The sequence below is a fragment of the Centruroides vittatus genome, unplaced genomic scaffold (genome assembly GCF_030686945.1).
Source record: "Centruroides vittatus isolate TY-2023 unplaced genomic scaffold, ASM3068694v2 contig_370, whole genome shotgun sequence".
Taxonomy (NCBI): domain Eukaryota; kingdom Metazoa; phylum Arthropoda; class Arachnida; order Scorpiones; family Buthidae; genus Centruroides; species Centruroides vittatus.
Genome location: NW_027122193.1, coordinates 2,466,617 through 2,482,815, shown reverse-complemented (window position 1 = coordinate 2,482,815; position 16,199 = coordinate 2,466,617). Strand labels below are relative to the sequence as shown.

Genomic DNA, 16,199 nt, shown 5'->3' with positions numbered 1-16,199 from the left:
ATATTTTAAAAAATATCATTTGTTTCCTGTAGTGATTACTTTTAATAAAATATCATTACTAAAATCATAAATATATTTATATAGCTTTTTGGCACATCCAAATTGTCTATGATTTGACTTACTCTGAGCTATACATGAATGTTCTGAAAACAATACAATAAACCCTCAATTTAATGAACTAATTAAAGGAAAAAGTCCATTAAAACACATTAATAACAAACTCAAAATGTGCAAGATACGTATGTTCAAATGTTGTTGTTATATATATGGATAAAAATTATAAATTGAGCACCTTATTTCCAAATGGACATAACCATCAAATTTGTGATATTTGAACTTATGCCATATTACTACTAATTGCAAGCTGTACTGTTTATGTAAAAAGTTTGAGTCAAATAGGCCCACATACAATAAGAAAAATATCCTCTAATTTATGTTTTGTTTACAAACAAACATATATTATTTCTACAATGGCATGTTATCTCATGGGCAAAAAGGGCAATTGCCAGGTTCCCTGATCAACAGAGGTTCCCAAACCAATCTTTTAAGAAAATACTCCCCCAAAGAAAAATGTCTCAAGTCAACACTGTACATGGAGCCCTCTCTAATTCAAATTTGCCTGGGCCCCCATAAAACTATAATGCACCACTGCCTTTCTACTGTAGTTTCAAATGGATATACAATACATATGTGACCAATAGACTTGTACAATTATGTCACATGATTGCAAATGACTTCTTGCAAAATAACGGCTCTACAATTACACAGTAAGACTGTTGTTAATGTTGTAGGCTTTAATTATTAAAACAATTTAAAAAGAATTTTAATAACTGTTTAATACTGTACTTAACATAATAATTATTGTAAAGTAATGGCTATCAATTGTTCAGAAGATGAAACAGTAATACTATTTGAAGACGACAAAAGTAGAAAAAGGAAAAAATCCCACCAAGTAGAAAAAAAATGAAAGAAAAATTCAAGTGAATGTGAAAGATTCCAATCCTGCCCATGGATTTCTTGTAACCATGCAAAAATCTATTGGTAGACCCACTAGTTTTTGTGAAGTGTATATGTTATCAAATGATGAAAATCCATTTTCATAATAATGTGTACAACACAGGGGCCTTATTTCATCTCAACCACTGAAAAAAGCTAGAAAAGCCAGTGGTACTGATGGATTTGAACATAATATATATAACAAATGAGTTCAAACATTGCTACTCTGTATGAATTGTTTTACTGTAGGAAATTTTAAAAAATAATGGTTTAGAAAAGTACTGGTAGCACACTGTAATTTGTTTCCAGTTCTTGAATTCAACTATCAGTATTGATAGTTGAATTCAAGAACTGGAAACAAATTACAATGTAGGAATCTGACCTGCTACATTTTGCAGCATTGGAATAAAATAGTCATATTCCATTTTAAAGAATTCAGTTGTCACAGCATTCACAGCACAAAAAATAGTTATTAAGTTTAGAATCTAAAATATTAGTAAATTTAAAACAAATTATAGTATGCAAGTTATAAAAATTCTGAAATCTGAGATGAACAGATCATAAAACTGAAGTCCAAAAGTTGGATTTAGAATGCATTTTCAAACTTTCATCACTTAGTTTCACATTCTATATGATGATTTTCTAAATGTATTTTGCATACTTTATGAGCCATTAAGGAACTTTACACAAAAACTGACATTGTAACTAACAATATTAACTAGAAAGAATATTGCCTTTTTGTATTGTCTGCACTTACATCCATATGGAAATAAACTCTCCAATTATTATAATGTACATTAATTCAATGTTCCAATATTTTAGAATGCTGTATTTATGAACAAAAAAAACTTAAAAATTTAAATCTGTTAGCTCCAAAGTCCATTAAATTGGGGTCTGCTATATAAATTGACAGTTTACTGCACATATAAAAAGTTATAAATTACATTTATGACTTCATTTATGACTACCACAATTTGTTACAAAGTTAAATTGCTGTAACATGATAATAAATGCAATTTTTGATTTATCAATTAAAAAAATTTTTTGGCAAATAATCTTTAAGGCCACTTATTCATTTTAATATTAAATCAAACAAAGATTTCAATTTGAAACAATATCAATCTGTTAATTATAACTTCAAATTAATTATCAATATTTTAAAAATTAATTTAAAAAATTTTGGGTTAAAGTTTACCTAGGGAACCCCAATGGCCACGCTTCCGGTCGCCATTTTGTTTGCTGTACTACGCACACGTACTAAAAATTATGCAAATTAGTTAGTATGTATAATTTTTTGAAAAAATAATAATTACATTAGTAAAAAATAAATGTTTTAAGATGTTTTATATTTCATAGCTAGCTGAACTTGCAAAATAAACTGTTACTCACGTGTTTGACGCTGTCATACATTTCCTTTCCATTTCTTCTCGCTTTTCCTTGATTTGCGATCCCTATCGCTGATGTAAAAGTATCAAGTAAAAAGAGAAACACGTTTTTGTTTCGCCACACGAATGTGCCTTACTGTTTTTTCCCTTCTTACACTCGTCGCTTTGTGGAGCAGCTGGAACGGACTCCAGTTCTTTCCATTTCGGCTCGATTCCGGCACGTTGCATCACGAAAAGTAGACGGAATCAAAACTTACCTATTTACTATTAAAAATAGCAGAAAGTAGCATTTTTTATTCAAAAATGTTTAACTGGTGAAAAAAACCACTCACAGCAGTCAAGCCGTCACGAAAAACAAAAAATTTGCATACGATAGCGTTATTTAAAAATTGCGCCACCTACACCGAATTTCTAACATCACCTGCCATCGAGATTACCGGAAGCACGGCCATTGGGGTTCCCTAGGTAAACTTTAACCAAATTTTGTATTTAACTGGACTTAGAATTTTAAACATATCAATTAATTTGATAAAAAGTTACTTCTATATTATTATTAATTAATTAGTTAAAAAAAGAAAAAACATTTTTAACAAAAAATTAACATATTGCATTTTTTTGTAAAAAGTATCTGAAAATAAAGATAAAAGTTATTTGTTGAGACTTGTTATATAAAAAGTTAAGAAAAATATTGTTTTTCTTAATTTATATAGTACATATATTTAATTTATAAGACTAAATCATTGAGATTCATTATTATATAAAATAAAATGGCATTACAACAATCTTGGACAAGAATGTAAAACATATATTAAACTTTCAAGTTCAGTTATAAACTTTACAAAAAAAAAACTATAGCACTTTGCATTAATTAAAAAATATATATAAAAATTTAATTACTTCATATTATATTCTAATTAAAACAAACTTAGTCTTAAAAAAAATAAAGGTACTAACTTAAGATTCAAAACTAAATATTTTCTTCATGGTGTATGTTAATACAGTTATTATCAAAAGAATTTCTGTCTGTCTGACAACTCCAAGTGCTCAATTTAGAACAGCAACTCAAATCTACCGATCGGGCCCTCTGAAGAGGCGCAGTCGATTTACTTTTTGGATTCCTCTGTAAAGTTTGACTACTACAATTAGACATAACCAGCTTTTCCTTAGTTTTCTGTTAAATAAAAATATGTATGTACATAAATTATATTTTTAATTACATAAAGCATTTTTAAAGTAAATATTTTTTATTTTTGTTATATTAAAAATATTTTATATTACAAAAATTGCCCTTTATTCTTTGTTTATATCTATTTGAAATTCATTCGAATTATCAATTTTGTGCAGCTTCTGTACATAGGTAAAATATTTACAGTAATGAAAGTATGCTTTCATTACTATAAATGTAAAATGTCATTACATGCATTCATCCTTAAAGGTGTATATGCACATGAATTTGCTAACACTAAGACATATTACATTTCAGCACTGGCAAATGGCTAATGCAGGGGACAAAACATGAAGACACTTAATTCATTTTAATGTCTCTTATTTTTAGTGAATTTTTAAATTAGTTTTTATAGCTAAATCCTTTTCTGAATCATAAATACTTCAAAACTAGTTAGTGTTTATTTTTATGGTATTCTAGATTTTCTATTCAACAGAAATTTGTGTGAGACTTTAAATTTGAGAAGGCATCACGAATGAGAAGGACTACACGTTGCTGTTATAAATGCCCTGTCACAAAGTCACAAAACTGCCAAAATTGCTTCAAAAATTGTGTGCACATGACATTTGCAAATGGCAATTGAACAGACCTGTTTCATCAAGCCATATGGACAAGGAAGACTACAAGAATACAAAATATTAAAGACTTATATGAATAAATGTACTTTTACAATTTGTTTTATAACAACACTATTCTTTCATTATCTATAGCTTAAACATTTCTAACTGGTATGCAAATAATCATTTGTATATATAAATAGTTTAAATAGCTTATTCATACACTGATAAGATTTTAATATTTTTAAGATAAATAAATATAACGTAAATTCAACAGGCCAGATCCAGCCTGTAATTTGGAAAATTACTAATTTATAATGTATGTTTTGAATGATCTATCATATTATGATCTCAATATTATGACTGAAAATGCAAAAGTACTTTGTTTGAAAGGAATAATCAATTTCCTATTTAAAATAGATTATAGACTTACAAAAATAGTCAAAATTTATATAAATTAGTATTCAACAATTAGCATTAGTTTATAAATGATGTTAAAAGAATATGGATAAGAAGATAAAATTGAAATGATATATAATATATTGTTATATCTATATATAAGCAAACACAAAAAATACCAATTTTTTTTTTTTGTGTTTATGAATATGTTTTCGTTTGTTGGAAAGTCTATAATCTGTATAATATTAATTTACAATAATTCATTCTTAAGGCACATTTCTAAACATGATTTAAAATATGTAAATTAACAGTCTAATATTTTCATAAAGAAGTTTTAAAAATGTTTGTTAGTTCCAAAATTAGATTTTTTATTATTCTGACAAATAATGGATAAACCATTTCTTTTTATTATTAAGTTACTATTACATTGAGTAATGATTAAATTTCATTAATAACAGATTAGTCAAGTCATACATCACAAACAGTCAAAGCACAGTACTTAGCTTAAATATATTTTGTTCATTGAAATATTCTAGAAAATTGATGGAAAAAACCTAACTATAATGACAAACTGTAGTAACCAAATTTTAATATTTTAAAATGTTAAATATATAATTGTATTTTACCTTTAATGTATTGTGAAGTTGGCACTTTTCATTTTCTAGATTACTTAATTTTTCAGATAAATGAAAAACTGTTTTTATTTGAGCAGCTTTTTGCAACTCCAATTCCTTTCTTCTTTCTTGTTCTTCTTTCAACAATTTTTCTTGCTCAGCCCTTTGAAATTCTAATTGTTCCCTTTTATCCCATTCTTCTAACAACATCCTTTAAGAATTAAATATAAATATAGTCATCAAATTTTCTGCATTATATAATTAGAAAAAAGTTTAATTAGACTATTATTTGACATATTTCAGAATTAATAAGGCAAAAGACAATGTACATGTTCGGTCCAGCAAAATTATTTTAATTTTATTTTATTTTTCCTTTAATATAAAACTACCGAGAGAGGTGCTCTCTCTCTTTGCATGCTTTTTACAAATGGTTGTAGCATTCGTCAGGAGAATGCATCAGGCACAAAGACAAAAAACAGTGATTTTGTTACAAGCTAATTCAAGGCTAAACTTTGAATGTATGTGTTGTTCATTACATACTTTTTGTAAATTATTAAATAAATTCATCAGCTATTTGCTGGAGATGTTTGTCGTGCTAAATTACAGTCCATTTCTTAAGTGAGTACACAACAGTATATTTAAAAATATGAAGCAGAAATATATTAAATTTTTTTTTTCAATTTTAAAATTTTGCTGGATGAAAATTATTCTATGAGAAATAAAAAGACGTAGTCGCTTCCAAAAAATTCGCTTCTTGTGACTGTAATTCTTTGGTAGATCACCATTTATTTCCTTAAGATGTTCCATTACAGTAAAAACTTTAGGACAACCCGACCTTTCTTTGTAGGCTTCACAGCCGCCCAGGAAACAATTCTTTAAAACAGGAAAAAGTCCAATTAAATTTATAAAAATTTTTAAAAATCGGAACTGGTAATCTTACGACGTCTTAGGTTGCATCCATGACTTCCATTCGGGGGCTTCAGACTTTTTATCCACTTGGTAATTGCGCTGTAAAATGTAGATTATGTCTTGTCCTCCCTCTGGCGGCGAATTATCAATAAATGTTTCAATTTTAAAATTTCGCTGGATGAAAATTATTCTATGAGAAATAAAAAGACATAGTTTGGAAGCGACTACATCTTTTTATTTTTCATATTAAATTTTTTTAAACAAAAAAAGTAAAGTGATAGAACATCAAAAATAAGTATCACAAAAGACACAATAGAGAAAATAGGGTATCTTTTAAAATAAAATTTTTGATAGCTGGATGATCAAAGTGTCATCAGCCTACCAGGGTCAAACCCAGGTGATTGAAGAAAACCTTAGAAATTTTTCAGAGGGTAATCTGTCCCGGATACATTTTGGTTTGCCCCTTAGGGGTCTGGCCAATGATAGGTTTGATTAAAAAGACCCTCTTAGTGCAGATAGAGCAAAAAGAATCAAAAAATAAACATAATACTCTATATTGTATAGAATCACACTGGCCAAACTGTGACTCACAAGCTGTACACTGCTCTTCTAGACCCTTACTGTGTCTCCCTTATATTAAATATACGGGAATACATATCCAGTATATAAAATAGTTTCAATAGAGAATATGACTTATTTCTGTTAGGTGATATATGGACTCGTGTCATAAGGTTTGGCCAGCCCTGATAAAGCAGCTTTGTTTATTTAAAACACTAAAAATTTATAAACACTAGTGTATTTTATGCATACATTCATACCTTATATCTTAAGAATATTAACAGCTTTATAAATTTAAGTCAATATCAGTTTAAAAATAATGTTTTTAATGGTGAATAAAAGAAAGTATATGTCTAAGAAAAATTTTAATAACTGAATAACAATTTTATTAATAAATAACCCCAAAAGCATCAACCCCTATGTTAAAAATTGCAAACACATTTGGTATCCAGAATAAAAAAAAACTTCAAAATGCAAAACTTCAGTGCCTCTCTTCTTTCTAGGCATCAACTTAATCATACAGTATAATGATGTGTAATTGTTGACAAAATACTGATAAGCTCAAAGAGCACACAGCAGTAGCTGACATTTGAAATGAACGATTTACTACATGTTTTTCATTCATATTAGCAGATGATGCAACGCTATAAATACGGATGCAATCTTTTGCAACAAAATGATAAAATAATGGCTATGAAATGTTAAACCAACATTTTAAGTTATTGTATTCAATGTACACACACACACACACACACACACACATATATATATATACATTCATTAGTTAATATACCACGCAAATATCGTGGTAATCCGTTAATTAAGAGCCACATCATCGCCGCTCAAAATCCCGCACCGAACAAAGAGCATTGTTCTCAGCCACGTGGAAGTCCTAGCCATTCGGCGTGAGGTCGCCGTTCAGCGCAAGCCTCTCAACTACTTCAGACGTCACACTGGTTGCTTAAGCCGCTGCTGTGGCAAGTTTTAGCCCTGATCATAACTATTATTGCAAAGCTGGTCCTTGCCGGGTATCGTTTTATTTGTGCTATACAACCTAACCTGCTGAGTAAATTACCTCTCCTGACATGTCAAGGGAAAGTGCAGCAGAAAGTTTAAACAATAGCTTCATTGAAGAAGATCTTATAACATCAATCAATGGACACCTGGAAACCATTCTCAACTGTATTCCAACAAACATGAGCATAGCTGTCAATAAAGAAGAACGGACCCATGCCAGGGTAGCGGCCGTCAGTTTGCATGCGGCCGCTAACCAAATTTTTGGAGTGGTCCTGGCGCTAAGAGAAAGGGTTAAGGAACTTTCAAAGCCAGTATCTTCTCTGGATAAGGGATCCTTCTCGGACGTCTTAAAGGGAAATCTAAAATCAATGAGTAAAACGACTAAATTAATTTCTGAAAATTCAGCAAAGTTAGAAGGGAGAAAGAACCCTAAGAAGGCAAACCACATCATCATTGTATCAGCAGTCAAAGACCCGAATCAGCCTGTCCCTCTACCAGAGGAAACAATGAATATAGTGCAATCTCACATCGACCCAAGACAACTTGGAGTCAAAATAAACCATGTGAGGCCTCTCCCAAGTGGAGATATTGCAATACAGCTGCATGACGAGCAGGACCTAATATCCTTAAAAACAGCAATACAAAACAATGAACACCTCTCACAGCAAATTAGAGTAACAGAGCGAAATAAAAAGCTCCCGAAAATAATACTACTCAATGTGCCAAATAGCACAGAAAATGAAGAGCTAATTCAGCAAATATATGATCAGAACCATCAAATAAAGGAACAAATCACACAGGAAGACTTCATGGAAAACACCAAACTGAGCCATAGCTTTCAACCAAAAGGAACAACTCATTCAAGGCATGTAATCCTAAGCGTTACTCCTAGTATTAGGAATATACTTATGCAAGAAAAAAGGGTCTTCGTGAGATGGTACTCCCTAACCGTGGATGATTACATCTCAACCATCCGATGCTTTAACTGTTCGGGATACTGGCACACCTCACATAGATGTGAGGATAGGCAACGCTGTAGCCATTGCACTAAACGTCATAAATTTAAGGACTGTCCTAACCTACAGAAGGAACCGAAATGTATAAACTGTATCAATTATAACAAAACCGTACCAGAGAATAAGGCAATGAATACTAATCATAATGCATTTGATAAACACTGCCCAATAACAAAATGGCACAGAGCTAATCAAGTTCACAACACCCATTATGAATAGTCAGCCTCCTCTTATCCCATCCCCCAGTATGGACAATAACATAAATGCTACCTGTCTGAAAAATAAAAACAAGACAAAAAGTTCTCTAAATATACTGCAAATCAACCTCCAACGGAGCAAGGCTGCTTCCACTAATGCAATACAAGCAATAATTGAGAAAGAAGCAGACATCCTAGTTTTCCAGGAGCCCTACCTTTGCGATAATACGGTCTCAATGCTCGGAAGTGGTAAAATCCTCACTAGACGAATAGACAATTACCCGATCCGCACAGGTTTCATGATAACCAATAGGCACCTTAACTGCCAGCTAGTCACTCAGTGTAGCAAAATTTATACCACTACGATCAGTGTTGACTGTGGAGAGCATCAAATTTTTATTATCAGTGCCTACTGCCCGCCTTCGGAGGAAATAGAGGCTCCCCTACAAGAAATTAGAGACATCTTTAAAGAACTCCCTGCTAACCCTATACTCATCTGTGGAGATTTTAATTCAAAATCACCGATCTGGCACAGCCCAGTAGAAGATTCAAGGGGCCGTGCAGTCTGTGATCTTATGACAGAACTGGACATTCAGTCCTATAACGTCAGCACGCTTCCAACTTTCTCCAGTAGTAACGGGAAAAGTTGGATCGACCTATGTCTGGGCAACAGGAAATCTACCATATTTAACATCGACTGCAGGACTCAGCATCAGGTTTCTGCAAGCGACCATGCTTACATCCTCACCAAGATAACAGACATCAACTGCCCTGCTAACATCAACATCTGTAACAACACAAATTGGGATCATTATGAGGAAAATATCAAATGTATGTGGGACCCCTCTGACCTCATTAGCATCAACTCTTGTCAGGAAATTGACATCGCTGTTGAACAGCTCCAAAGGGCTCTAAGGGAAGCATTCTATTGGTCCACCCACATCAAAGCTAAAAAGCCCTCGGCTCCCTGGTGGAACAAGGAACTGGAGACAAACAGGAAAAAAGTCCGGGCGGCAAAGAGGCGCTACGTGCGAGAGGTAGACCCCACTACTAAACTCTCTCTTAAGCAGACGTACCTAACTCTTTTCAGGGATTATAAAACTCTCATAAATCGCACTAGAAGTAATTCTTGGAAGAACTTCTGCACTGCTTCTAACTCAAAGGGCCCTTGGAGTATTCCATATTATACTGTAATTAAAAAAAACAAAGCCTCTACCATTCCGGCCACCATTTCTAATCCCAATCTTCATACCACCAACCTGAGAGAGACATATAGAGCTATTTTCTCAGCTCTTTTTCCCCCTGATGATCCTATTAACGACTCCGCAGAACATAAAAACACGAGGGAAAAAAGCCAAAAGGAATTAACTACTCGCAATGATTGTCCTTTCACTTCAAACGAAATTGGCAAAGAATTTCAAAGGATAAAGAAGAGAAAGGCCCCAGGCCCAGATCTTATCGATTGGAGGATGGCCCAGCATGCGTTCTCTGCCATCCCCACCACTTTTCTCATACTGTTCAACAAGTGTTTATCTCTGGGATACTTCCCAAAACTTTGGAAAGAAGCCTCTGTTAGACTCATTCAAAAAGAGAAGAACTAATCACCGACTGACGCCTCCGGCTATCGCCCAATCTCTCTCCTAGCAGTGATTGGGAAGGTTCTGGATGCACTGATGGCGGGAAGAATCCTCCATCACCTCGAGAATCAGGCAGCCCTAAATGAAGCACAATATGGCTTTAGAAAAGGTAAGAATACACATCAGGCCATTGGAAAAATCATCCAATATATTCAGACTGCAAAACTCGAAGGATAGGCACACCATGATGGTCACCATTGACTTCAAGGGCGCTTTCGACCACGCATGGTGGCCAGCCATCCTGTCTACTCTGATCAAAACAAACTGTCCGGCCAACATACTAAAACTTCTTCGCAGCTTCCTATCGGAAAGGGAGGTAATGGCAATTGAGACTGGTAAAATCCACTATAGATCGTTTATCTCCAGAGGATGCCCTCAGGGCTCAAAATCAGGACCTCTCCTTTGGAATATCCTATATAATGGTCTATTGAACATCACTAAAGGAACAAATCTAAATGGAGACCCATATATTCAAGGCTATGCAGATGACACAGCCATCCTGCTAAGCCATCATAATCATGAAACCTTACAGACTTATACTAATAATCTGCTGAAGTTGGTGCACAAGTGGAGTGAGGAGAACAAGCTCATTATCAATTATAATAAATGTAACTGTATGGTTTTCCCTAAAGGGAATCCCCTTCAGAAGCGTCCTTCTATTAAAATTAACAATCAAAAAATCCAGTGGACAAACAATATCAAGTATCTAGGTCTGATCCTAGACCCAAAACTGACTTGGAGGGACCACATCCACTACACTTACGACAAAGCTGTTAGAGTTAATCATGCACTTAGGTGCATCGCCCGTAATTACTGGGGCTTAAATCATCAAAACAGCAGGACAATCTACAAGGGGGCCGTAGAGCCAATTCTCACGTATGGCTGTGAGGTCTGGGGCCATGCTGTTGCCAAGACCCACATACGCCGTAAACTCCTCTCAGCACAACGGACCTCAGCCATTGCAATTACCAAATCCTATAGAACAGCCCCCACGGATGCCCTATTGGTTATTGCAGGGCTACTCCCTATTCATCTGACTATCTTATACAGGTATATTAAGAATCTCTTCATAAAGATGATCACAGCAGACATCAATCAAGATCAACTCCATAAACACATCTCCGACTTAAAGCTTCCTGATCTTACCCACTCTCGTCAATGAAATTGTTAAGAATGGTGTTGACCTTAACACGAAAATGGAAAACAAACACCCAGCCAATAATATCTCTAGCAACTTTTACCTCAAAGAAACCTCTATCCCAAACGGCCTCAACTTCTTTACCGACGGCTCGAAAACGTCAGATGATGTAGGTGCCTCAGTATGCCTCAAAGATTCTTCAAAAAGGAACTTTTGGCAAGCAGTATACAAACTGCATAAAAACTGCTCTATTAACCAGGCAGAATCACTAGCAATCTTCAACTCATTAAAGTATATTCATACTAATATCCAATGGCTACAACACAGGACAATCAATATTATCAGTGATAGCCGGATTGCCCTCCATCAAATTAAAAATGAAAATGTCAAACTCCCCATAATTGAAAACAGCCTCAAGCTAATATATGCACTCGAAGACTCCACCAAAATAAACTTCTACTGGATAAGAGGTCACTCTGGAAACGTCAGGAATGATAAAGCTGACCACTTGGCCAAAAAAGCTAAGGATATTGCAACGAATTGCAACCACTCGTCACTCCCAATGTCCTATCTCTGTAGCAAACTTAATAATCATCATCATGGACAGGTGGCAAAATGAGTGGGATAAAAGCAACACCGGTCGCATCACTCATGAATTCATCCCTAATGTTAACAATAAGATGTTTAACAAACACCTAGAAACCTCGCATGCTCTCACTCAGATTATGACGGCACATGGTAACTTTAAGGCCTACCTTTGTCGTTTCTTAAAGAAAGGCAACGGTCTGTGTGACTGCGGTGTAGAAGGTGATGACCCTCATCACCTTATCTTTACTTGCACTAAGTACGTTACTCACCGCTCTCATCTGAGGCAACTGGTGGAAAATGACGGGCACCACTGGCCCTGTAAACTAAACCCCCTCATCGACAACAGGAAAATCTTCCGTGCCTTTACAAACTTTGTTCACAACCTTAATCTTATGAACTATCAGCAGACCTTCTTAAGCAACTCATAATTCCACATCCTCGTTGCAGTGTTACCATGCTCCTATTCAGCCTAGAGTGTTGTATCCTGTTTAACTTTGGCATCATCGTGCTCTTTCTCATCATGTTCAACCATTATATTTTATTTATCCTTTATCATAAGGCTACCATTGTATAATGTACTGTACATTCTTTGCTTATTGTATAGCCACTGTATTTCATCTCCCCCCGTATTATGTACAATCTCCGTATCCCGTACCGTTCATCTTCAGTTACATTTTTATCCACTGGACTTTGTATTTCTGCTGTTTTATATTCAACATCCGTTCTATGTAACTTCCTTGCCATACCGTGTATCTTGGTGCATCATTTTCCGACACCTATCCCTTACTAACCTCTACCTCCTCTCTCTGGTCCCCTGCTGCTATGGTTATTCCTGGAGCTCACTCCCCCTAATTGGTTACCGTCGCGTCTTACTCCCTTTTTGTTTACTTTCTACTTGCGGTCCCTTCTGTTTCAATTGCATCCTCCTCAGTTCCCGGCAGATGCCCTACAACCCTCCTTTCCTCCCCCCGGTTTTTTTCTTTCCTCCTCATCCCCACCCACCCCACTCTCTACTACCATACCTATCCCCCTTTCTTTCCCAAGGCTATATCATTGAGTCAGGCCTTTCCTTTAACATCCTATCCTATATATACATTCATTGGTGTTTTAAAGTATTTGCACTATCATTTATCATTGTATATTACATGTATTTTTGGGAGAAAATATGTTTAAAAAATTAAACAAAGTATTTTAATAATATTTCAAAAAATTAAAATATGCAAATGAAACTAATATTTCAGAATTACCTAGACTGGAGAGTACGAACAATCTCTTCATCTCTTTTGGCCTGTCTTTCTTCTTCTAAAAGTTTCTCATATTGTTTTTTTGCTTCTTCTAACTCTTTCCTTTTATGACTTTCTTCTTTCAGTAGAGCTTCAGCTTTTGCTCTAGCCTGCAGGTTAATATTTTAATTAAATAAGTTTCATGCAATTTTTAAAGAACTTTTAATAATGGATTTATAATATTTTTTAAATGACAAAGATACAAAGCCTAATTTTCAGATATAATGTTTAAAAATTTATATTGTTAGAAATTATTTTAACTGTTATTCTGTAATATTTAACAGTACAATTATATTTCTCAAATTAATAAATAACAAGTTCGGAAAAATTATGATTAATATGATATTTTGATTAATCACACACTATAGTAGAGACAACTAGAGACAGGCATATGGCAGGATATACAATGCTAGTTTTGGAAAACGTGTCTTTTTATCATAATTTGCTGCATTCTGATCTAAGTAAATTTAAAATTTAACAGATCATTGTTCTTGTTATTATTCCCATCAAATTTTTTTATTTTCAATACTATTAATAACAGTAAAATTTTTTCTTTATTATTCTTAAAATTTTAATAAGTTACATAAATTATCTGTTTATGATCATTTTGAAGACAAATTAGACCACAAAAATAATTCTAAAATCTACTATTTGATCAGTTTTCGAGATAGTTTGAAGTTAATATATGACTTCAATAAGTATTTAATAAATTTTCAAAATTCAGATTGTCAAATTGATATTGATCTAAGACTGCAATTCCTATATCAATAATTCTGCACGTAACATAATTTTTGAATTTTTACTTTAAATATAATTTGTGTTTTAAATGTAATATCAAAAGAGGAAAGAAAATTTTTGGAATTTCTCTCAAATTATAACAAATTTTTCCAGAGTTTAAATAAACTCAAATTCTTATTAAAAAATTTTTTGGATTAACCAATTCCTTAATATTTTTTCTACAATTTAAATAGTAACTTACATTGGTTAGGTACTTTTTTCTTTGACTTCAAAATAAAAAAAAATATAGATCTTTTCCTTCCATTTATTTCTTTTAGATTCTAATAAAGTAGGAATATTTGTATTGTTAAATGAGCTGTTCACACACCAAATCAACTAACTCCACTTGTAAATCCTTAGCATAATCATTATTTTCAATTTTTCACATATATATAATGATGTATAAAATTAGTTATTATTCGTTATTAAAGCTATATAATATTCGTTATTATATTATATAGCTTTAATATAACAATATATAAAAATACATTCTGAAATGTTTGTTTAAATTTAAAGTTTAAAGGGAATTTTAGAAAATAACTTATAATATCAATTTTTATACTTTTTGTTATGTGGAGTTAATCATTATTTGAACTGCTCACTTGCCAAATCGATTAAGTATTATTTCACTTTACATTTTATATAATTCAAATTTAATCTAACAAATTCACAAGAAACATGATAAATATGTATCAAATGACTACATTTTTAAAAAACTTTTTATATTAATTATCTAAAGTACTTTAAAACAAAGATAAACTTCAAAGAAAACAAATACGATATTTGTTGGAGTTTTCAGATAATATATAAACTTTTGTAAAGTTAAATAGTATACAATTTTTAAAACTTAGTAGTTTTCTAAATCAATATAATAAAATAAAGAAAAAAGAAATGCTGCTATCAAAGCATAGATTACATTTTAAATTATGTGTTTGATCATATTAAATAGAAAAAATTAATTAATTAAATAAATACAAGATGACTGATTCAAACCATTAAGAACTGCAATACTCCAATTAAAAAGAAAAAAAATCAAAGATTTTAAAAATAATGTTTCAGATTTGTTAAAATACTACATTTCTATTATTAAAAAAATTGATAAAAATTGTAAGTGTCCTTAGTATCTCTGAAAAAATATCTGTTTGTATACATTATTTATAATGTACTGTACAAGTAATATAATTGCAATGTAATAACCATCAATTTGCTTGAAGATAATTAACTTATGTTTTGGGTATTAAGGTAAAATAGAATTCTATCACTTAAACTAAGGGTGCGACTATGCAGACGCAAATTTAGAGCGAGCGAGAAGTTGCGAGCGATTCAGTTTTCGTAAAGGAAAACCATGCACAAGCGAGAAGCGAGAAATAACGCTGGAAAAAGCAAATTTCTGGTTCTCGCACATATCTAACAGGTTTTGATATTTATCGCGTCTCGCCTCTTCTCGCCACATATTCTCGCTCACTCGGAAAATTCGCTCACTCGCGTCTGCATAGTCGCACCCTAAGATTATCAGAATATTTAATTTTTTAAAACTTTAAAACCTTTTTTTCTAACTCAAGTTCTTGTAATTGTTGACTTCGGTGTGTCTCCTCTTTTTCTTTTTTCAGCTGTGCTTTTTGTCTTTCACTTTTTCTTACAGTTGCCAAACTTCTTTGATAAGATTGTGGATATTTAGAGTATTCAATGGCAGTAGAAATAGCTGAAATAAAACAATTTTTAAATTAATGTAATGTTATTGCAATGTAATTTAATTTTGACTATAATTTAAAAAAAAAAATATATATATATATATACACACTAGCAGATAAGCCCGGCATTGCTCAGGCAAAAAGTAAAAATAGAGAAAATTAAGATTATTACATTATGGCCAATCTTACCCATTTTCACAGAATGCAAGAAT

At 32.5% G+C, this 16,199-nt stretch overlaps 1 protein-coding gene across 1 annotated transcript in view; it reads right to left on the bottom strand.

Moving 5' to 3' along the window:
* Positions 1-3,336: 3,336 nt before the first annotated feature.
* LOC136975311 (switch-associated protein 70-like) overlaps positions 3,337-16,199 on the bottom strand; it is a 30,107-nt gene continuing 17,244 nt past the window's right edge. Inside the window, exons 5-8 of the mRNA XM_067270365.1 lie at positions 15,841-15,998; positions 13,484-13,629; positions 5,189-5,387; positions 3,337-3,552 (exon numbers count right to left, since the gene is read on the bottom strand). Of these exons, the coding sequence (XP_067126466.1) occupies positions 3,349-3,552; positions 5,189-5,387; positions 13,484-13,629; positions 15,841-15,998 (707 nt within the window). The 3' untranslated portion in view covers positions 3,337-3,348. The remainder of the gene's footprint in view (positions 3,553-5,188; positions 5,388-13,483; positions 13,630-15,840; positions 15,999-16,199) is intronic.